This window comes from Bufo gargarizans, chromosome 1 (genome assembly GCF_014858855.1).
Source record: "Bufo gargarizans isolate SCDJY-AF-19 chromosome 1, ASM1485885v1, whole genome shotgun sequence".
In the NCBI taxonomy this organism is placed as follows: Eukaryota; Metazoa; Chordata; class Amphibia; order Anura; family Bufonidae; genus Bufo; species Bufo gargarizans.
In genome coordinates, this window is record NC_058080.1 from 249,985,084 (window position 1) to 250,008,557 (window position 23,474).

The 23,474-nt window shown below is 48.1% G+C and overlaps 1 protein-coding gene across 3 annotated transcripts in view; it reads left to right on the forward strand.

Moving 5' to 3' along the window:
* LOC122944233 (centromere-associated protein E-like) overlaps nt 1-23,474 on the forward strand; it is a 152,396-nt gene that overhangs the window by 62,329 nt on the left and 66,593 nt on the right. For 2 of the 3 annotated variants that reach the window (XM_044302462.1, XM_044302479.1), the window contains 5 exons: nt 2,084-2,392; nt 3,498-3,647; nt 12,157-12,453; nt 12,647-12,787; nt 12,874-12,984. In XM_044302462.1, the coding sequence (XP_044158397.1) occupies nt 2,084-2,392; nt 3,498-3,647; nt 12,157-12,453; nt 12,647-12,787; nt 12,874-12,984 (1,008 nt within the window). The remainder of the gene's footprint in view (nt 1-2,083; nt 2,393-3,497; nt 3,648-12,156; nt 12,454-12,646; nt 12,788-12,873; nt 12,985-23,474) is intronic. The other variant, XM_044302471.1, reaches the window with a different exon arrangement.

The following is a 23,474-nucleotide window of genomic DNA, read 5'->3' on the forward strand; positions in this document are numbered from 1 at the left end:
CTTTAAACATGTTGTACTCAGTACTTAAAGGGACAGCAATAGATTAGATAATTTTTATTTTATTTTTTAAACTCTCACTAGTTGAATCCCACATCACTCCTGCACTGATCCTTCCTTATTTTCTGGTGCTGTACATTCACATGATGTGAGTCTATGGTCACATGCTGGCATCACCAATGAGGCCAGTAATTGTCTGCAATGGTCACATGGACATATTCCATGTCATCACTTCAGGAAAGAAAAAACTGCTGGGGACAACAGCATCAGTGCTGGAGTGGCCAGGAATTAACCGGTGAGTGAGTTTATTTTTTTTATATTTCCTGCACTTAATTTCTTTTGCATTAAAGTTCTTGAAAATCCCTTTAATTACTAATTAACCAGATTTTATTTATGCAGTAATGATGGTCCTGAGTACTGATCATGTGCAATCAGCACTGTAGAAACTGGGGAATATGGACAAGAACATATGCAGAATACATACTCATGTTTCAGGCTCCTTGAAGTGTATGAGATTAGGGAAGCCATTAAACGATGCTTATTTTATTCACTACCTACATCCACCTCCTGCTCCCTTGGCTGTTCTCCTTTCTCATGCCAATGGTTTGTAATTGGAGGGATTCCCAGCACTGGTTGTGCGATTTTCTTGGCCTTGTCCAGCTTCCTCTCCATCATTCTGTGAGGTATCTTCCCCATTATATCTCCAGTAAGAGGTTATCCAGCTCCAGACACTATCACCACGTGACCTACGACTATAAAGGTCTCTCAGCCCGAAAGCGACCATTGAACCCGTAGCCCTGTTCTTTGCCCTTAGAAAGATCCATTGATTCAGGGTGATTTACTTTGCTGGATGGGTGAGGGGGGCCCATCCAGGGGAGAATGTTTGGAGAAACTCCATGAGGGATCTGAGGGAATGTTAGGAGTCTGCACTTTTCAGTGGAGATGCCTCTGGTTCTGTTTCTGAGGCAGAAGGGTCAATTGATTGGGTTAATTTGTCTGTTCTTAGGGGATCAGAAGGTGTGTCTGGAGGAAGGTCAGTATGGACTGGTCCCTAAAAAGGGGGGCCTTTTGGGGATGGGGCTGGATTCAAAGGCACTTGAGGTGTTGGAAACCAAGGAACCAGGCAGCAAGGGGATAAGCGGCAAAGTTTGAGACTTGTTAGTCACATCAGTTCATTGTGAGGGAAAACTGGAGTCCAAGGTCTGCTGGAAACTTGACGGGATTTGCTAAGTAGGAGTGAGGGTGGGCATGGCTTGGGTTCCCGCATCTTGTGCTTCCGCTTCCAGCAGTCTGCTTCTGAATTCACACGTCCGCGAGATCCCGGCCCGGAGTCCTGCTGAATGCAGGAGCGCACGGCGTCATTGGTTGCTATGACGCCGTGCGCTTCCTGCTGCCGCCACAGTACAGTAATACGCTGGGGTCCCACCCTCGATGCCGAGTAGTGTGAGCGAGCGGAGGGCTGCAGCGTGTCTCTGCTGGATGAGAGCCTTTTTTTCTTAGAGGCAGAGCAGCGAGCGGAGGGTTTAGGCGCAAATGGCGACAAGACTACAAAGTCTTGTCACCATTTTGCAATTCCAAGTCGCATTGGCAACCATTTTGGTCGCCATCTGGAGCCCTGTATGTTGATATCCTAGCTTTAGGATATGTCATTAATGTCAAATTACTGAGGTAGAACTCTCTCGGCACCCTCACCTATCTGTTTTTTGACGGGGCCATGACCGCCGCAGCCTTCTGAGTGTTTTTGCAGTCCGTACACAAGAACACTATGTACACTGTTCTAATAAAGGGGACAATGGTGCAGTACACCGAATAGGAACCATTAGGTATATGAAGTTCTGGTGTATGGACCAAAGTAAACATTGAAGAGACTACAGCACTTGCATGATGGCCACCAGTGATCTGTCTCGGTATTCTTGGACAACTCTAAGTTGTAATTAAACATGGACTAAAACTTTTACACCAGATAATCGACATATACACATTTTGAATGATCACGGGTTAGAGAGGTCAGTAGGTTTTTAATTGGATTCCTGCTAATAATTTTACTCCTCATTTTTAATGAAATATGGCTTTATTTTTCACGTAGCTGTCTTGTGAAGTTACCACTCTTAAGCAGCAAATGGAAAAGCAGTCTGAGTTGTGCAAAGAAAACCAAGAATTGGAGGAGAAATATAGAGCATTGTTCTCTGAAAAGGAGCACCTTCAGGAGCAGTTGCGCGTCTCTTCCTTGAATGTAATGCAGCCAGAGAATGCTGAAGCTTCTAGTAAACTGGAAGAGCTCCAAGAAGCTCTAAAACTGACTGTCCAGCTTCGAGATGAGCTTCTTGTTAAGGTGGAAGACCTTGAAGCAGAAAAGAACAGCTTAAGACTGGATTTAAATGAAAACATTGAACTGGTAAAGATTTACTATTTATCCACCTTTACACATAAAGTCCTTTTTATAAATGAGCTTATATAATTACTCCAGTGGTGGGGAGCAGCGTCCTGCTGGCTGTCTCTGCTCCTTAGGTTATTCACATTCACGTTGCATTCATGCCGCCAGGACTTCTAACCAATCTAGATATCTCTAAAGTATTGGAGATCAACCAGTAGGCTGCATCTTGAAGTGTACCCTAACCTTTTAAAGGTGGGTTTTCTGTTTCTTTAAAGTTGATGGCCTTTTCTTAGGATAGGCCATGAACATTAGACTGGGGGTCTGAATATTGCAGCACTGCATCCCATCCATTGTTTACACTGCTCCGTACTTTTAGTAGCAGCTGCTCCTGTTATTGCAGTTCTGCTCCATTCACGTTGTGATGAAGGGGACGCATCTCCTTCAAACAGCTGATCCACAGGGTTGCAGGACCCCACCAATGTAATATCCTAATGGTAGGCCTAACTGGATAAACCTTTTAAATAACTGACAGAACACCCTAAAATGATTTGTCTATAGGGGACAAAACACTCTCCTGTCCCCTGCCATTCCTTTCTCACTCTTTTCACTGGTCTTCTAGTCCCTGTCTGTAAACTTTTGGATGGATAAAGTTACCACTATAGACAATGACTGGCCTCAGCGGTGATGTCTCCAAGCAGCAGTTGAACCAGTAATGGTGTCCTGTTTAGGGACAAGTCACCCCTGAGTCAAGTCATTGGCAGCAGTGACCCTATCTGCCCAGAAGACTGAGATTGGAAGACCAGTGATGAGAGCTGGAAAGAATAAGCAAGAAGTAGGTGAGTTTGAGTGTGTTTTACATTGCAGAAGTTCCTTACAATAATTGCCTAGGAGGCCTTCACTGGGCTTTTTTTGGAAGCTTTGTGGCTGACCATTAACTATACTGCACTGTTGTCTTTTCATTCTGTTGACCCTCTATGAAATGGACATGTAACACTTAGTTGTCAGGAAACCGCTGTGTAGTTTTTAAAGTCAATTTACAGTACTTAAATTTGTTTACGTAAGAAAAACAATTGTTTAGCGTTGCCCATAATATCTGTGCTAAAATCTTTTTTTGTACACTGAACAGTCCATTGAAACTCAGGATGAACTAAGGATAACACTGGAGGAACTTAAACAGCAGAAGCAACTAGTTACTGACCTACAAAAACAACTTGCTGACACTGCTGGAGATGTCTCGTCCCAAGCAGAAGGCCAAGGAAACGTTCTAGAGGAGAAGGTTAGTTAAAGGACCCAGACTTCAGCTGTTTCTGTGACATTAGTAGTGAACGTTTCTTCACACTACCTGCAAATGAACAGTTAGTTCTAAAATGGTTTGCCAATAACCATCCATCCTGTTCATTAAAAAAAAACAGGATCCCATTCCACATCTATATCCATTTCTTTGAAGGATGTGTCATGTGCATAGTAATAAGCACTGAATGTCCACATCTCCACAGTATCCCAGAGCCTGTATGAATGAGAAAAAAATACAGTAAAGACCACATATCAGTCCTTCCTTGCATCTTTTTTTTCTTTCCCCTTGGGAACATAACTTTTCTTGGTCTCTTGAAGAGGTTTCCCTGTTAGAATACTTATCCCCTAGCAAGGACCCTCTAGCGGTTATGAAAATGGAGGTCCCAAAATGCCCCATGAGAATTGGGAGGCTATGTACATGTGACTCCTGCTCTTTTCATACCTATGCAGATTGCTGAGTGAAACATACCTCCATTCTTCTGATCAGAGGGTCTCAGCATGGAACCCACAGTGATCAGATACCTATCACCCATCTTGTGGATAGGCTATAAGGGTAGGTTCACATCTGCAACATTTAACTCCAGCAGAGTACCACACGACTGCGTTACCGATCTGGCACCACCAGATCCCCACTGACTGTAATTGGATCTGGCTGGATTCTAGCATGAATGGTGACTAATACCTCAGCATTAAAGTGGTATAGTCAATGGGGATCCAGCAGTGTCCGGCCAGATACGGTAACTCCAGTAGTCGGTCTCTGCTTGAACAGACTACTAAAGTTATCTGCCACAGATGTGAACATAGCCTAAGTAGTAGTGGGAAAACAAGTAAAAAAAAAAAAAGCCAAAATTGCTGTGTTTTTTTGTATGCTTATAATTCTCCCAAAATCAAAGCTTGTTTGATTACTTTATACTTCATACTCGCGTAAAGCTGTCAGTAGAATACTGTGGCAAAAAGGTCAAGCAGAGGCACATGGCATTATAAATCATGATCATGCCATGCTCTCCTGCAAGTCCAGAATGGAGGATCACGCTCGCACATGGAGCGTGATTCCTGCGATCGACTCACTCGTTTGAAATGGTCATTATACTGCCAGTGCCTGGACGCCGACTAATTAAATCACTCTCGGAGGTGGCATTGCAGTTAAATGTTAGGAAACTGCCTATAAAGCAACTTCCTGATATGCTTCCTTTGGTTAGTGAATGGAACCTGCCAGGAGCTCCATTCTACCTGAATGACAGGTAGCATAACATAATATGTAACCAAGGGAGCCTGGCGCTAGACAACAATAAAAAATAAAATAAAAAGTGCTGTGGATGAGAAGTCGCGCAGGGCAGCTCCCTACTGGCTTCTAACCACCAGGTTCAGCTAGGTATAAGAATGGATAGAAGCCACCATGTTTCTCTGCTATGGTCCAGAGTTTGAGTGACCAGGGAGCCTGCAGGTCTTTCATGCTGCCTGTGGTTCAGATAACATGAAGCTCCTGACAGGTTGCCTTTATTATGATGAGCGCGGTTGGGCCATTTTTGCCCATTTAACATACATTGAAATGTGAACTGATAGGCTGGAGATTGATGGCAGATAATTTTATTTATTTATTTTTTGCCAGTGTAACTGTGGCATCCATCCACTTTGCTCTACCATCCCATAGTAACTTACCAACAGACTTTGTGTTCAGGCCCTGTGTCTTCACTTGTGCTCCAGCCCCTACAGACTTTAATAACTACTCCTCTAGAAGAAAGCCAAAATTGCTGTATTTTCCTCTATGCTTATCATCCCAAAATAAAAGTTTGTTTAATTACACCTCATGTCCACCACTTCCCCATCCCCCATGCCTCCTAGCTATCTGATCATTATCTGCAGGATAAACATTTTACATAAAATTCTTTCTCGCTCATATCATTGGGGGACACAGGACCGTGGGTATAGCTTGCTGCTGCCACTAGGAGGCGACACTAGGCTGAAAGCTGTTTGCTCCTCCCCTGCAGGCTATACCCCCTCCAGCCTGGAGAGAGCATATCAGTTTTTAGCTTAGTGTCGTAGGAGGCAGACCTCCCTGGCGCACCTTTTCACCGCCTTGCCCCCCCCCCCCCCCCCAAGAAGATAATGCGGACCAGGGCAGCCTCGCTCCCCTGCTTCCCCCAGCTACAGGGCCACCCTACTTCCAGCCCTCCTTTGCCCGGACCCCTGTCGCCTGGTGCCAGCGGTCATGGGGTGGCCCTGCTGGTGATACGTCTGAGGGTGAAGACCACAGATGAAGACAGGTAAGTGATCTTCATCCTCGGCGTCCACCTCCCCCAGGGCTCTCCTCTAGCAAACTGCTCCCGCCCTGCAGAAGCTAGGGCATTAGCAGGAGAGGAGCGGTTTCATGCGCCGATGACCGCCGCGCCACTGACTGCTGCTATGCTGAGGAAGCGCCGCGTCTCGACTACCGGCCGCCTTCCCCGGCCTCCCTATCTCCTCCCCCTTACCGCGTACCTCGCGCCGCGCCCCCACCACACTGGAGCGGGGGACAGTCAGCGGCGGACACGGACGGGGTCGTTATGGATGACAGACACCATTCCCCGCGGCGGTACCGTTACCACTGGGGGCGGGCTTAACCACGCTGACCGCAGCATCTGCGGTCACGCGGGGGCGGGCCAGCTCGCAGTCCTCTGCTAAGTCAATTATCTAGTTCCCGGGCTTATGGGGGAGTGGCTTATTCTCCCGCCCGGTGAATGTTTCCTGTTCCTGGCGTGGCGGCACTCGCGGCAGCACTTCGGCGTGGTAGGACACAGGACCTGGGGCCTCACTCCTCTGGTAGGCGATAATACCCTTTTCAGCAGGAGACTGACCGTGTCTGACCCGGCCACTGACCCCCCTCGGGCTCCATGTAGGACCACTTACTATGCCTGCTCTATCTGTTCGGCTAAATTCCCGAGAGGTCAGTCACTATCACTGTGCTCTACTTGTCAGAAGCCGGCACAGAGCAATTTCCCTAAGGTGCAGCAAATCGCAGAAGCCCCGGATCGTCCTGTCCAGGGGGAACCAGACTGGGCGAGGTCCCTGTCACGGGCAGTGGAGGACCTCTATAAAATCTCCCAGTCCATCCTTTCATTGCTAGGTCGGTTAGTGGAGAAATCACCACTGGTGCAATCCGCACAACCGCATTGCACACAGACCAGAGGCAGACTTCCCAGCAAGCGCCCCAGGGCAGGCACCCGTTCCTCCTCTGACGCCTCAGCATCCCCACCCGCTCCTGGTTCCCAGTCACAGGCCTCCCCTCTGTTTGGTGACACACTGTCTGAGGGTGAGCTCGGGGATTCGGATACAGAGGTAGACCTGGAGCATTCTTCTCAGATTGCATCCATGGTGAATAGCCTGATTTCGGCGATAAGGGACACCTTCCGGGTTCAGGAGGACCTTCCCTCCACTAGCCAACAAGGGGTGTCGTTTCTGCGGGCGAAGCAGACTCCCAAGGCGTTTCCGTTACACGAGGATTTTTCTATCGTGGTCACCAAGGCTTGGGATCAGTCAGGTTTGCGTTTTGTCATTCCAAAACGCCTAGACTTACTCTACCCCTTTCCACGCGAGTCCGTGGCACAATGGTCTTCCCCACCGAAGGTGGACCCGCCTGTGGCCCGTCTGGCAAAATCTACGACCATCCCAGGGGCGGATGGCTCTTCTCTTCAGGATCCAGTGGACCGTCGCATAGTCGCTCTCCAAATCGATTTTTACGGCATGCGGATCGGCATTACGTCCGATTTTTGCCTCTGCCTGGGTGGCCAAGGCGGTTTCGGAGTGGTCTCTCCGGTTGAGCCAGGATATTGTGTCCAGCTTACCGCCCGCTGAACTCGAATTGTCGGCGCTTCAAATTTCTCAAGCAGGGAAGTATCTCTGTGAAGCGGCACTGGATGCGGGGTCAATGGTCGCCCGCTCTTCGGCCCTCGCCACTTCGGTCCGCCGGGAGTTGTGGCTCAAGGCCTGGAAGGCTGATTCTTCCTCAAAACGCTCCCTGTTGAGACTTCCGTTTTCTGGGACGCGGCTGTTTGGACCAAAACTGGATTTGATTATTTCAGAAGCTACGGGTGGGAAAAGCACCCATCTGCCCCAGCCAAGAGCAAAGCGGCCCTTTCAGTCCAGGTCTACGTCTTCGCGCTTCCAGTCCTTTCGCCGTTTTTTGGGCACCCGTCCCGCGCCCACCTCGGCAGCGGGACCGACCAGTCAGGATCGGCGGAAGGGCCCGTCCTTTAAACCCCAGCAAGCCTGGCGTCCGCGTGCTCAGCAGCCTCGCACAGCCCCAAGTAAGCAGCCTTCAGCATGAAGGTTTGTCCTCGCCCTCTCAGGTGGGGGGGCGTCTTCTCCGGTTCCAGGAGATTTGGCACGCCCACATTCCGGACGCATGGGCACTCGAGGTAGTCTCCTCGGGATACAAAATAGAGTTCAGGTCCCTTCCTCCCAACCGTTTCTTCCTTTCACAGCCTTCCAGGGATCCCGCCCGGGCCGCAGCTTTTTTGCACGCCGTCCAGTCACTGCTCGTGCGGGGGGTGATTTCTCCTGTTCCCCCGGAGGAGCGGTTTACAGGTTTTTATTCCAACCTGTTTGTGGTTCCCAAAAAGGAGGGCGATGTGAGGCCGGTGCTGGACCTCAAACTCTTGAACCGTTATCTGCGGGTTCAGAGGTTCAGGATGGAATCTCTCCGTTCCGTGGTGGCTTCCCTGGTGCAAGGGGAGCACATGGCGTCCTTGGACGTGCAGGATGCGTATCTCCACGTCCCCATCGCCGCAACCCACCAACGTTTCCTCCGATTTGCCATCCAGTCGGATCACTTCCAATTCGTCGCTCTGCCGTTCGGTCTGGCGACGGCCCCTCGGGTATTCACGAAGGTTCTGGCCCCCCTCCTGGGGATTCTGCGGTCCAGAGGCATTACCCTTCTCCCATACCTGGCCGACATCTTGGTCAAGGCCCCGACAGCGTCACAATGCGCAGAGAGTCTTCGGATCACGATGAGCACGCTCACTCGCTTTCGGGTGGATTCTCAACCGACAGGAAATCATGCCTGTCTCCTACCACTCGGATCAGGTTCCTGGGAATGACTCTGGATTCCGAGGCTGCCGTGGTGCGTCTGCCTCTGGACAAGAGATCGGGCATTCAGAATGCAGTGGACCTGCTCACCCGGCGTCGCAAGGTATCGATTCGCAACTGCATGCGAGTTCTGGGTCTGGTGGTGGCCTCATTTGAGGCGGTACCGTTCGCCCAGTTCCACACCAGGGAGTTTCAGCGGCTCATCCTGTCCTCCTGGGACAAGTCCCGGGATTCACTGGACCTCAGGATCCCGCTGTCTCAGCCCGTTCGCGAGGCTCTCTCCTGGTGGATGGTTCCGGACCACCTGTCTTCGGGGAAGTCGTTCCTGCCGGTGTCATGGACTGTTTTATTACGACCGACGCCAGCCTCCGCGGTTGGGGAGGGGTCTTCGGTACCCGGACAGCCCAAGGAGTCTGGTCTCTGTTGGAGTCCAAACTACCCATCAATATCCTGGAGCTCCGGGCCATCTACCTCTCCCTCTGCCATTGGACCAACGATTTGCGGGGCCGTCCGGTCAGGATACAGTCGGACAACGCCACAGCGGTTGCCTACATCAATCACCAGGGGGGGACGCGCAGCGGAACGGTGATGGACGAGGCCACGAGGATTCTGCAGTGGGCGGAAGCCCATGTCCCAGTGATCTCGGCGATCTTCATCCCGGGCGTGGACAATTGGACGGCGGATTTCCTCAGCCGAACGACGGTGGACTCGGGGGAGTGGTCTCTCCACCCGGAGGTGTTCGAGGACCTTTGTCTCCGGTGGGGTCGCCCGGAAGTGGATCTAATGGCATCTCGGATGAACCACAAACTCCTGTGCTTCCTGTATATCTCTCGCAAGAGACCCGATGGCCTACGACTTAGAAGCTCTCGTGGCACCGTGGGACAACTTCAGTTTTCTGTACGTGTTCCCGCCGCTGCCGCTCCTACCGCGGATCCTTCGCAGAATCAGGATGGAGGGCGTTCAAACGCTCTTGATTGGCCGAGCTTGGTACTCGGAGCTCGTTCTTCTCCTGGGGGACGTGCCGTGGCCTCTTCGACTCAGGCCCGACCTGCTCTCACAGGGCCCAGTCTTCCACCAGGGTTTACATACGCTGCGTTTGACGGCGTGGCTATTGAAACCTTCCTGCTGAAGAAAAGGGGTTTCTCGGATGCGGTCGTTCGCACAATGATTAGGGCTCGGAAGCCCTCCTCCGCGAAAATCTACTATCGGACGTGGAAGTCTTTCCTTAAATTCTGTGAGGACAGGGGTCTCCCCTCTAGGAAGTTTTCCCTCCCTACGGTACTGGCCTTTCTTCAGGCGGGTTTGGAGCTGGGTCTGGCTCTGAGTTCGTTGAAAGGGCAGGTTTCTGCCCTTTCCATATTTTTCCAGCGTACACTGGCGGTACAGGCCCCGGTCAAGACCTTCATGCAGGGTGTAGCGCGCACCGCGGTCCCATATCGGCCACCGTTGCATTCCTGGGACCTGAATTTGGTGCTGGTGGCACTTCAGTCCGAGCCGTTTGAACCCCTGCGAGAAGTCTCCCTCCGCATGCTGTCATGGAAGGTCGCGTTCCTGGTTGCCATTACTTCCATACGTCGGGTGTCAGAACTGGCGGCGCTATCGTGCAAAGAGCCCTTCTTGGTGTTCCATCAAGACAAGGTGGTGCTCCGGACGGTGCCGTCGTTTCTGCCGAAGGTGGTGTCGGCGTTCCATGTCAATGAGGACATTGTCCTGCCATCGCTTTGCCCTAAACCTTCCCATCCTAGGGAGATGGCGCTTCACCGTTTGGATGTGGTGCGGGCCTTACGGATCTACCTGGCCGTGGTGGTCCCCTTTAGGCGAGCGGACTCCCTGTTCGTGATTCCGGAGGGTCCTCGTAAAGGTTTGGCGGCATCCAAGGTGGCGATTGCTCGGTGGATTAGATTGGCCATTAACGAGGCCTACCGCTCCAAGGGCAGGGTCCCTCCCCCCGGTATCACGGCTCACTCTACCAGGGCGGTCGGGGCTTCTTGGGCGCACCTTCACCACGCTTCGGCGTCTCAATTGTGTAAGGCAGCAACTTGGTCTTCGTTGCACACCTTCACCAAGTTTTACAAAGTGCATTCTTTCGCATCGGCGGATGCTGCTCTTGGCCGCAGGATCTTACAGGCCGCAGTGTAGTGTCTCACCTGAGGGAGTTGGGGCCAGTGGTTATCCCGCCCCGGGGACCGCTTTAGGACGTCCCACGGTCCTGTGTCCCCCAATGATATGAGCGAGAAAACTAGATTTTTGTGAACTCACCTGTAAAATCTCTTTCTCGCTTTATTCATTGGGGGACACAGCACCCACCCATTATTTTTTGTTTCTACTGAGGCCAATGGTCCGAGTTGCCGGTTGGGACTGGTGTCCGGTTCGGTTTTTGTTGGACTGTGGTCTTTCCTAGTTATGTTTTGTTTCGGTATGTTTTCTCTTACTGCTGAAGCACAAACTGATATGCTCTCTCCAGGCTGGAGGGGGTATAGCCTGCAAAGGAGGAGCAAACAGCTTTTAGCCTAGTGTCGCCTCCTAGTGGCAGCAGCAAGCTATGCCCACGGTCCTGTGTCCCCCAATGAATAAAGCGAGAAAGAGATTTTATAGGTGAGTTCACAAAAATCTCGTTTTTGGTTACAGAAATATTTGACTCCACTAAAAGGGTGTTAGCAGAACTTCGAAATTCTCATATTTGTCTGCCCGCTTTTCCTTAAAGGGGTTTTGCCATCACATACAATGGGGGCATATCACTAGGCACCTATGACTAGCGCTGGCTCGTCTATTTCTGTCTGCCCCATAGAAATGAATGGGAGCAGGAGCCACACCTGGGGGGGGGGGGGGGCGGCTCCCTTTCAATTGTATGGGAGCAGCGCTTGGTGGTGGACGGACTTGGTTGTGGTGGACTCCAGCCAAAGCTCTTCCCGCTCCATTCTCCCAGAGGTGTGACCCGCACCTATCGGACAATGGTGGCATATATTACTGATATGCCCCAATTGTATGTGATGGGAATACCCTTTTAAATAGTGTCTAGCCAGCACTATATAGGTCATGGAAGACCAGTGTGAACATAACTCGAATGATGGCCAAGAAATCCAAATTTAATCCTCATGGCACAATGATCACAATTGTTCAGGAGTTGGTCCCTTCATTGCCCTGGATTTTTCACAATGTTCCCTTGCCACTCCCTTCTGAGTGACCACACTAGTGCCCAATGAGGAGATGGAGATCTCCTTCAAAGCTAAGCGGCTGGCGAGTGGTGCAGAGCTGAAGCTACTGAACAGAAGGGACTGCCTCCTGGGCATTTGTGATTGGGGAAGGGGCTTATTAAAATGTGATTTTTGTCTTGGTCATGCTCGCCTATATAGTGCTGTCAGCAGTTTGGAGGAGTCCGGAGAACTACTGACGGACTCCTTTTTTTTAAAATTATTTTATACTTGCAGCTATCCACAATAACTGAAAAACTACAAGAAAATGAAGCAAAGTATGAAACTCTTACTAATGAGAAAATAGCACTTGAAAGAGTCCATCAAAGCCTGATTTCGGAGATGAAGATTCTGCAGGAACGTATGCAATCTGCAGAGATGTCTTTGTCTAAGTTGGAGGAAGAAAATAATGAGCTCAAGCAAAAACTTGAAGAGCAGCTGAAATCTGGGGATGTGGATGAGCTAATGAACAGCAGTAGAAATCTCCAAGAAAGCAGAGTTCTGGAGAAGGCTCTAAATAGACAATTGCAACAGGTTTGTAACATACAACATAACTTGCTAGATGCTTTTAGTCCAAAGACCAGGTTGGTAATAATTTGCCATGAGGAAATCTGAGCATACAGAGCATGGAGTGCACAATACCAAAACAGACATGCCATTCAATCATTTTAGTTGACCAGGCATCTAAGTAAATGGATGCAGCTTTTAGTTGTGATTTCTGTTACAGGAAGATGATGAAAAAGGTCTCCAGCTACAAGAACAGATGCTGGCCTTGCTTCAAGACAAAGATGTGTTACATGAAACTCTGAAAAACATAACCGCTGAAAGAGACCAACTGAAGCTGGACTTACAGGAGAACATAGAAATGGTAAGCAATGCCAATAAACGTCTTCCTGCAGGACTCTGTACGTTCCACTATTGTCTGTGATTTATGTGTATTTTTGTTTGTTGCAGTCCATAGACACACAGGAAGAGTTAAGATGTGCCCTGGATGAAGTAAAGGTTAAAACGGAGTTACTGGAATCTCTCAGCACTCAAGTGAATGAAATTAAGGTGGGCGAAAATGTAAGTATCGTGTTACAGTTCTACATAGTGAATGACTCTCCTCTAAATCAAATAGTTACCTTTGCATATCACTGATTGTCGGGAGTCAGAATCCTGCTGATCTGATATTGTTGACCTATCCTGAGGAGAGGCCATCAGTATTGTAGCACTGTACAACTCATTTAACAACATTTAAACATATGCTTTTACATCAGCCACATGTATCATAGACACACTGGACAGGAGATGTTCATTTACTTCTGTGGGAAAGTTTTCTAGACATGTTCCCGTGGCTTGTGCAGGGAGAGGGAGTAGATAGGCTGTGACAATCGCCTACTTTGGAAAGGGATGTGGATATTGTCAATCTTGGGACAAATGATCTGGCTTGCAATGAGGTTTCAAAGGTGAAGGAAGCTTTTCACACACTTGGTAATGATATCCGGGAGGTTGCATCGACTGTTTCATTCTCTGCAGGTTTGCCTGTGCATAACCTTCAGCATGACAGGCAGATGTGCATTAAGGAATTCAATGTATGGCTTGGTGAATGGTGTCTGAACCAAGGGTTTGGCTTTGTGTCTCATGTTAGTTCTCGTTGGAATGGAAAAGAACTGTACAATAAAGATGGTTTGCATCTTTCTCTCAAAGGAACGAATGTCCTCAGTGAACAGTTCAAATTATTTGCTAAGGAGCATTTAAACTAGGAAAGGGGGCAAAAGAGTGATAATCCAGCAGTCCGACTGCCCCCTGGAACAATGCCAGAAGATGCCAGTAGCACATAGATTAAGAAATGACCAGCTCAGTCTTGTCTACAAATGCTCACAGTTTAGGGAATAAGATCAATGAACTTGAGTCTATAATGGCATCTGAGAATATAGATTTAGTGGCTGTTACTGAGACATGGTTGAATAGGAGTAATGACTGGGATAGAACAATACCAGGGTTCTCTCTATTTAGGAAAGACAGAAGACAAGAAAGGGGGAGGGGTGGCCCTGTATGTGAAAGATGGCATAAAATCTAATCTAAGTTAGCAGGATCAATTTAGAGTCAGTTTGGGTAACGTTGCAGCTTGATGATCATAAGGTAACTCGTGAAGATGTGATATACAGACCACCTGGCCAAGTCAAAAAATTTGATCTACTAGTTTAAGAAATGGCTAAAATGACATTGAAAGGGTAAGTTATCATTATGGGAGACTTTAATCTTCCTGATGTAAACTGGAAAAGCAAAATAGCTAGTTCTGCCAGGAGTACAGATATTCTAAATTCCCTACTAGGATTATCTCTCAAGTAGTTGAGGAGCCAACCCGGAAGGAGGCCATTTTGATTTATTATTCACATATGGGAATTTGGTATCTGATATTACTGTAGGGGAAAGCTTTGGATCTAGTGATCACTGGTCAGTGTGGTTTACTAGAAGTACAGTGACTCACACCACACATAAAGTTTTAGATTTTAGAAAAACTGACTTTTCTAAAATTAGATTAGTGGTATAAGAGTCCCTACCACTGTTGTGCTCAGCAGAAGTGGCCAAAATCATTAAAAACAATAAGATAGCATTTAGTAATTTTTTTTTTTTTTTTTTATAAAGAGCATGACAGGGAAATTTATAAGATTAGGCAGAGAGAGGCCAAGCAAGTTTATAAAAGCTTCTAAAGCGCAGGCAGAAGAGACATTGGCTCACTCAGTGAAAAAAGGTGATAAGACATTCTTCAGATACATAAATGAAAAAAAAAAAACAGGAATTGCCAAATTAAAAACAAAAGAAAGGTATATGGAAGAAGATAAAGAACTAGCTGACTGCCTCAATAAAGACTTCTGTTCAGTTTTTACAAAGGAAAAAGGAAAAGGACCTCCAGTTAGGGAAGACTAATGAATATTTTGATGCATGTGTCTTTACAGAGGAAGAGGTTCTAAGTCAACTGTCTAAAATTAATACAAATAAGTCACAGGGGCCTGATGGCATACACCCAAAGCTATTAAAAGAGCTCAGCGGTGAACTAGCAAAACCATAACAGATTTATTTAACCAATCGCTAGTAACAGGAGTCGTCGCAGAAGATTGGAAATTAGCAAATGTTGTGCCCAGTCACAAGAAAGGTAGTAGGGAGGAATCGGGCAACTATAGGCCAGTAAGCCTGACATCAATAGTGGGGAAATTAATGGAAACCATACTTAAGGAGAGGATTGTGGAACATCTAAAATCCCATGGATTGAAAGATGAAAAACGGAATGGGTTTACTTCATGGAGATCATGTCAAACTAATCTTATTGATTTTATTTGAATTTTTTATTTTTTTGATTGGGTGACTAAAATAATAGATGGCGGAGGTGCAGTAGACATCGCTCATCTAGACTTTAGTAAGGCTTTTGATACTGTCCCACAATAAATTGCAGTCTTTGTGCTTGGACTCCCATATTGTTGAATGGATTAGGCAGTGGCTGAGGGACAGGCAACAGAGGGTTGTAGTCAATGGAGTATATTCAGACTATGGTCTTGTTACCAGTGAGGTACCTCAGGGATCTGTTCTGGGAGCCATATTGTTTAATATCTTTATCAGCGAAATTGCAGAAGGTGTGTCTTTTTGCTGATGACACAAAGATTTGTAACAGGGTTGATGTTCCTGGAGGGATACAACAAATGGAAAAGGATTTAGGGAAACTAGAGGAATGGTCAAAAATCTGGCAACTAAAAATTAATGTTAAGTGCAAGATAATGCACCTGGGGCGTAAAAACCCAAGAACAGAATATAAAATCAGTGATACAGTCCTAACTTCAGTATCTAAGAAAAGGGATTTAGGGGTCATTATTTCAGAAGACTAGGCAGACTAAAGGTAGGCAGACAATGTCATAGAGCAGCAGGAAATGCTAGCAGAATGCTTGGGTGTATAGGGAGAGGCATTACCAGTAGAAAGAGGGAGGTGCTCATGCCGCTCTACAGAGCACTAGCGAGACCTCATTTGGAGTATTGTGCTCAGTACTGGAGACCATATCTCCAAAAGGATATTGATACTTTGGAGAGAGTTCAGAGAAGAGCTACTAAACTGGTACATGGATTGCAGGATAAAACTTACCAGGAAAGATCAAAGGACCTTAACATGTATAGCTTGGAAGAAAGACGAGACAGAGGGGATATGATAGAAACTTTTACATACATAAAGGGAATCAACAAGGTAAAATAGGAGAGAATATTTAAAAGAAGAAAAACTGCTACAAGAGGACATAGTTTTAAATTAGAGGGGCAAAGGTTTAAAAGTTAATATCAGGAAGTATTACTTTACTTAGAGTAGTGGATGCATGGAATAGCCTTCCTGAAGAAGTGGTAGCTGCAAATACAGTGGAGGAGTTTAAGCATGCATGGGATAGGCATAAGGCCATCCTTCATATAAGATAGGGCCAGGGGCTATCCATAGTATTCAGTATATTGGGCAGACTAGATGGGTCAAATGGTTCTTATCAGCCGACACATTCTATGTTTCTATGTAATTTTAATCCTGTCTGTAAAGAGAAAATTAATTCTGATCTCCACAGAACAGAAATGGTCAGCCTTATTGGGGTTGGTGATAAATGTGAACATTGCAAAAATTCTTAAACTGCTATTTTCTGATAAATTCCCTAGGGCTACATGCAAGTTGTTTTATAAATGTGTCATTACTGCAACCTCAGTATTTTAATTTGGGTAAACGAAGGTATGGTGATTTTTTTTACCGCCTTCAAATTTGTATATGTAAATTATAATCCTATCAAGTTTTGGCATAAATCCCTGAGAATAATGTACATAAAACAGTGTTGTGATGTTGCTTCAAAGCGTTGAAAGGGATCTGTTACCACATACCTCAATTTTAAACATACCCTTTTAAGATTACAGGTGATCACTCAGATCCTACCTAGGGGACACCTTATGGTGATCTTATGAAAGGACATACTGATAAGTGGCGATTAGCAAAAGCGGAAAACCTCTAAGGTGGCTTGTTAAAGTATATAAATCTACAATTGCCAGTGCTTTTGCCATGTCTAAACGGCAGCCCCCATGAAATATTGAGAAAAAGTGCTCTTTGCGTTCATGTCCTTGTCTTAATTGGTGCTTGTTTGTGCCAAAACTGATATATAAATGCTACTTTACTGTGCAGAATCATTCAGGCCAGAACATAACTTTGTGGTTAGGCCGTGTGTATTCTCAGGATAGGTCATCAATATCGGATCAGCAGGGGTCTGACTCCTTGCACCCCCGCCGATCTGCTTTTTGAAGAGAAGGCCACGCTCATGCGAGCACTGCTTTCTCTTCATTGTTTACCTGCTCGCCGTTGCAATCGCAGCAGTGAGCAGATGTTGTTAAATCTAAGCCAACCCATTCACTTCTATAGGGCGGCTTCATCCCATTCAAATGTATAGATATGAATGGGACAGCTAGGTGTAACTACACCTGCTTGCCACTGCGGATGCATCGAGCAGGTAATCAATGAAAAGGAGGCAGAACAGCTTCAAACAGCTGATTGGCGGGCGTGCCTGGTTGTCGGACTGAGGGTAAGTCATCAATATGAATACAGCGGACAGCCCCTTTGAGAATAGCTCAAGCGGGGGGCATGGCCAGCAGCCGAGATGGCTGGACGTATGTGAGAGGCTCCTTGGCTGCAGCTACAGTCCTGGACAAATCCTGGCTTCTACAGGCCATTTAAAAGATAAAGAAAGACCCCTGACTGATCACAGAGAGCGCTGGGAGCTGCATCAGGAGCGGTGTCGGGAGCAGGACCAAATGCGAAGAGTGCAGAAGGAGCGGCGGACTTATGCGCATGGTGAGGCATACCGGGAGAGGATCTGGCAGATGGCTTATCCTGAAGGTCCCCTCAATTTCCCACCAGTCGGCCATCTTGACGGCTCTCGTGCAGCAGGAGGAAGGAGCACAGTAGGCTCCTGTAGCAATAGCTTGATTACCACCTCCCTATAGAGCACAGACATAATCCTTTGCGTATAGTCCCTGGATGTGCTTGATATACAGTTTGAAGTGTACTCAGAGGCAGAAGACTACGCCAGGCTAATATCCCCTAACAAGTCTGAAAGATTTATTACACAAGACAATAAAGAGCACCACCTAAAGTATTGGAACCAGCTTCACTTGTTGCATACTGGCTATTATCTTGATATAACGATGGGGCCACAAAAAACGCAAAGTGCCGCCGAAATATTGAGGGAATCCGCCAGACAACCAGATGATGGTGCGCAGTCACCTTTACCGCACCGGAATGTGCATACCCGGGCAAGCACTGCTTCAGATGCACTGGCTCCTAGAACTCCTGAAGGGGATTAAGAGCTCACTCTTAAACGGGTATCGGCTCAAGTCTTGGAAGCTATCACTGCGTGCAAGACATCTCTCACAGGGAAATTTAGGCTACTTTCACACTCGCGTTTTGGCTTTCTGTTTGAGATCTGTTCAGGGCTCAAGTGGTCCAAAACTAATCAGTATGCAACAGGATCCGCTCAGAATGCGTCAGTTCAGTCTCCATTCTGCTTTGGAGACAGACACCAAAATGCTGCTTACAGCATTTTGGTGTCGGTCTGATGAAACTGAGCCAAACGGATCAGTTCTGACAAACAATGTAAGTCAATGGGGACGGATCAGTTTTCACTTGCACAATAGAAAACTGATCCGTCCTCCATTAACTTTCAATGGTGTTCAAGACTGATCCGTCTTGGCTATGTTATAGATAATACACACGGATCCGTTCATAACGGATGCAGACGGTTATAGTATCTGAATGGATCCGTCCATGACTGATCCGCACAAAACGCTAGTGTGAAAGTAGCCTTAGACTAAGTCAAGAGTAACCTGGGACTACTGCGCTAAGATCTGCACAACCTGTGAGAAAGAGTTCAACACACTGAAGAGCGTATATCACGCATAGAAGACACTACTGCCACGGTTCCAGATCCATTTCTGAGCTTAACACCAAAGCGGAGCTCTGGAAACAAAAAGCTGATGACCTAGAAAACAGACTTCACAGAAACAATATTAGAATCATCAGCTTGCCTGAAAAAGCAGAAGGTCAGGCACCTGACGAGTTTATAGAAAAAAATAACAAGATTTTTGTAAAGTCTTTCTCTCTCTTCATTGGGGGACACAGAGACCGTGGGTATAGCTATGTCCTCTAGGAGGCGTTGACACTAGTAAAAGCTGTTAGCTCCTCCCCTGGCAGCTATACCCCCTCCAGCCTGGAGAGAGCTTCAGTTTGTGAGAAGCAGGAGGAGAAGCAAGTAAACCAACGAAAAAACGTGGAACAGCAACAATGGCAAGAACCGAACCAGGTTCTAACCAGCAACAGCCACAACTGTGGTTGAACAACAATACTGGGTGGGTGCTGTGTCCCCCAATGAAGAGTGAGAGAGATTTTACAGGTAAGTTTTACAAAAATCTTGTTTTCTCGCCCATATTCATTGGGGGACACAGAGACTGTGGGACATCCTAGAGCAGTCCACAGGGAGGGAAAAACCACAGACCCATGGAGCAAGCGCCCCTGCAGGTAACTAAGAACTGCCGCCTGCAAGACCAAGTGGTCCAAAGGCGGCGCCCTCCAAAGCATAAGCATGCACCTGCCAAACTTTTGTGAATGTGCGCAAGGTGAACAGTAGCCGCCCTGCACAACTGCACGGCCAAACTTTGAATCCCCCGAGCCCAAGAGCGCCACCGTTCTGGTGGAGTGAGCCGTGACACCGAAGGGCGGGATCCTGCCCCGTATGCAGTACGCATAAGCAAATGTAGATATGCAATTGCCCCCCTGGAAGCTGCCAATGCCTTGCGAGGACCCTCCGAGATGACAGAAAGGAGAGTCCGTACACCAGAAGTAACTGGAGGCTGGCAATAAATAGTCAGAGCCCTGACAATGTCCAATGATCTAACTCCCGTTCCCTAGGGGGTGAAGGGGAGGGACACAGTGATGGAAGGACAGTTTCGCCATGGAAATGGAACTCAGAGACCACAGTCGGAGAAAGAAATGAACGGGCCGGGGAACCGCTTATCCCTGTTAGAACTAGGGGGTTCTTTGCAAGAGAGCGCCCCAACCTGGACACCCATCTGATGGATGTGATAGCCGCAAGAAAAAAACACCTGCCATGACCGGAGACGGAGAGACAGTTCTCGCAAGGGTTCAAGGGGAGAAGTCCGGAGCGTTGAAAGGACTAAGGTCAGATCCCAAGGCGGTAAAAGAGGATGGTATGGAGGAACCACATGTGCCAAGGAAACAACACATTGGCTAGGTAAAAGCAGAGACGACATGAGAAACACAGACGTCGGCGTTCCGCCAACGACCGTGTATTGATGGAGTCGCAAAGCTGCTTGACAGAAAATTTCGAACAGACCAAGACGAGAGAAAAAACTCCTGCCTTGAAGAGGAAGAATAGAAGGGGTGTTCCGTTCCAGAAATGAAACTTCATCAACAGTCTTGACGGCACCCCTGCTCAGCCTGGCGTGGTGAGTCTCGTAGCCTAGCCACGGAACGTGCAGTGAAAAGGCATGACTACATCGGACTGACATGGCAGTCACTAGTCGAGTCTTGAAGGTAGTTGTAGATACAGGTAGTACACCCAGGACCAACGGGTAGGCGTTGGAAAAAAATTTAACAGCCCAACAGTAGGTCCGGAACAGGACTTGGAAGAAAAAAAAAACACAGAACCAATCCCTGCATCTACATAGATGAGGGGAAGTAGTCACGTAGGCGCTACTAAGGTTTGCGGAGTGGCCGTGAACTCTGAGCCAGAAAAGGAAAAGAAAAACGGATGAACAAATGGCAAGGCAAAGCTCATTCCCCATCTGAGACTGGCACTACACCGAAGTAGCCACCAGATGATAGTGGCGGTGCCATACTCCGCCTAAGGAGGAGGTCATGCAGCGTACGCTACAGAATCTAGCATTAGAAGAATTCGTCACCTGACGAAGGAGTCGTGTAGGAGGAGCCAGAGTATGTAATGGCTACTCCAGGACCCCCGTACTGTAGTAGCTGCAATGTGCCAGCCAGCACAAGCTGAGGGGCAGACTAGAGGGATCTGGTAGAGGCCATGGTACCATACTGCCTCAGGAAGGAGAGCCAATCTTAAATACTTCACCAGGGAAGGGCGTTAGACAGGAACAACCGCCAAGCCAGCGTCAGGGTAGAACCCCCTACCTGAGGGAATGCCCCACTGCAGCGACTGCGAACGCTAGTACCAGCGTCAAAAATCTGCATCTGCGGAGGAAAACACGCTGCAATGCTAAACCAGAGTGCCAGCACAACCACTTCCCACATCAGAAATGGTGGCTAGGGAATAGTCAGTGTAACACTCGACTTGCTGAAACGTAATCACAATATTACGTGCCATGGTGTACGCACTACATCTTGTTGAAGACCCATATTGGGACAGAGGAGGGCCATGGATATAGGGGACGCTAGGACACATAAGTGACGCTGGGCAACCCCCGAAAACTGCACCAAGGACCGCTGGGCAACCCCCGAAAACTGCACCAAGGACAAAGATACAACGTGGAAACAGCCACAGTATCCCTGGCAGCACCGAAATACCATGAGAAGAAGAGTACAGGGCACCAGCGTGTATCGACACTCTCTACGCACCACTTGTAAAAGAAGCTAAGACAACTATAACCGTGGCGTAGTTGAAGTGCAACATCTAAGATGTGTACTCATTCCCCACGGTAGTGGATCAGTCGCGGAAAGGCCAATGTTGCAATTATCCCACTTTTTAAAGGGGGTAATGCTTACGGCAAGCACTACACTAGTGGTAGTGCAAATGGCCACCATGAGTGTGGTAATGCAGTAATGCATCTAGCAGGAACTGAATCCAAGTAGAGAGAGTACGCCTCTTACGGAAAGAGCAAGGCATAAGGAGAGTCCCGTATCCATACCCCACCTACGTAAGGGGGTAAGACATGCAGTAAACACTGAACCAGGGACAATGCCATAGCGCCACCTATGCAAGAGGCTAATGCTTACCTTAAGTACTGTCCCCAGTGGGAAAACCGTTCCCCCACCTAATAAAAGGGGGAACGACTACTGCCGGCACTGAAACAGTGGTAGTGCGGTTAGACCCCAATAGAGGAAGGTAATAACAAAGGGAGTACTGCACATCCAGTAGAAGTGCAATACTCCGCCTGAGGAAGGGGGCAATGCATACGACAAATTGTGAAAATCAGGAGTTTGAGCAGCTCTCACCTGCCAAGGATTCCACTAGTATAGCGCGGACCGGCTCCTTCACCCGAAGTAGGAGAAATATAGATATGAGGAAAAAAAGAATTGGTTGGTCCAGCTTGTATTCGTGGTAATCCAAAGCTTTATTCAATATTCAGTAAAATCCAGGTACAGGAATGCAGGTCTACATGTTTCAGGCACAATAAAATCCTAGCCCTTACTCATGAGTAAGGGCTAGGATTTTATTGTGCCTGAAACATGTAGACCTGCATTCCTGTACCTGGATTTTACTGAATATTGAATAAAGCTTTGGATTACCACGAATACAAGCTGGACCAACCAATTCTTTTTTTCCTCAATGCATACGACAAGTACTGCTGTCTACCACAGACGCCATCTTGGAAGATCATACCGGAATCACGGCAGAGATCGAACCACTGATTCCGAGGGTGATTTGGAAGTCCAGATGTACACAATTGGATTTGCGCAGGTAGCGTTTTAACAACCAATCGACCCTGGAGGGTGTTTGGGAAGGTCCGGATGTACACAGTCGGATTGCGCAGGTAGCGCATGGCAACCACACGGCCCCAGAGGGTGAATGGAAAACTGAAGGGTCCTCTTTTTTTTTTGACCGTGATAGGACACAGGCCCAGTGTGACACAGACTGGGGGGGAGGACCCGAATGGACTTGTGTTTTTATTATTTTTATTATATATAGATGTAATCTAGGATCCTCGCCTCAATTGGGCAAGAGGCAGAGGAGATACGTCCCTCAACAGTAAAGCCCCTCTGCCAGCGCCCCATATAACCCTGTGCCAGCTTCAAGGGAAGGCTGGCCAGGAAGGGTTAACTGCCGCAGGGGCGGGGCTCTGCGAGCTACAGGGGGAGGAGAAGTCAAGGCAGGAAGAATTCGCGCCAGACCGCCCCCCTCCCCGAGGAAGAATTGTGGGCTAGCAGGCCACAAGCTGGGGTCTAAAGTTATGGGACCCGGCCGACTACCGCCTGAGCACCGAGGGCTGTGGGGACCACTGTGTATGACCGCGGCTGGCCGAATCGGAATGCGCAGGTGAACAGGTCCAGCGCGTACCACACACACCAGCGATCGCTGTAAGCGCAGGTAGCACTTTTGAATGGCACCAGACTGTAGAGAAATGCGCCCGCATGTGGGAGTACGGGCCGCAGTGATGGCGGAGCCAGATTATATGGAGTCCGGACCCAAGCTGGTGTTGGCTTTCTGGAGCGGTGCGCACTTAGGCGCTCGCTTCCAGGGATGAATATCACAGGGGAGTAGAAGTTCTCAACCAAAGGACCCCTGTCAGCGTTAGTTGCGCAGGCACTCTGACCA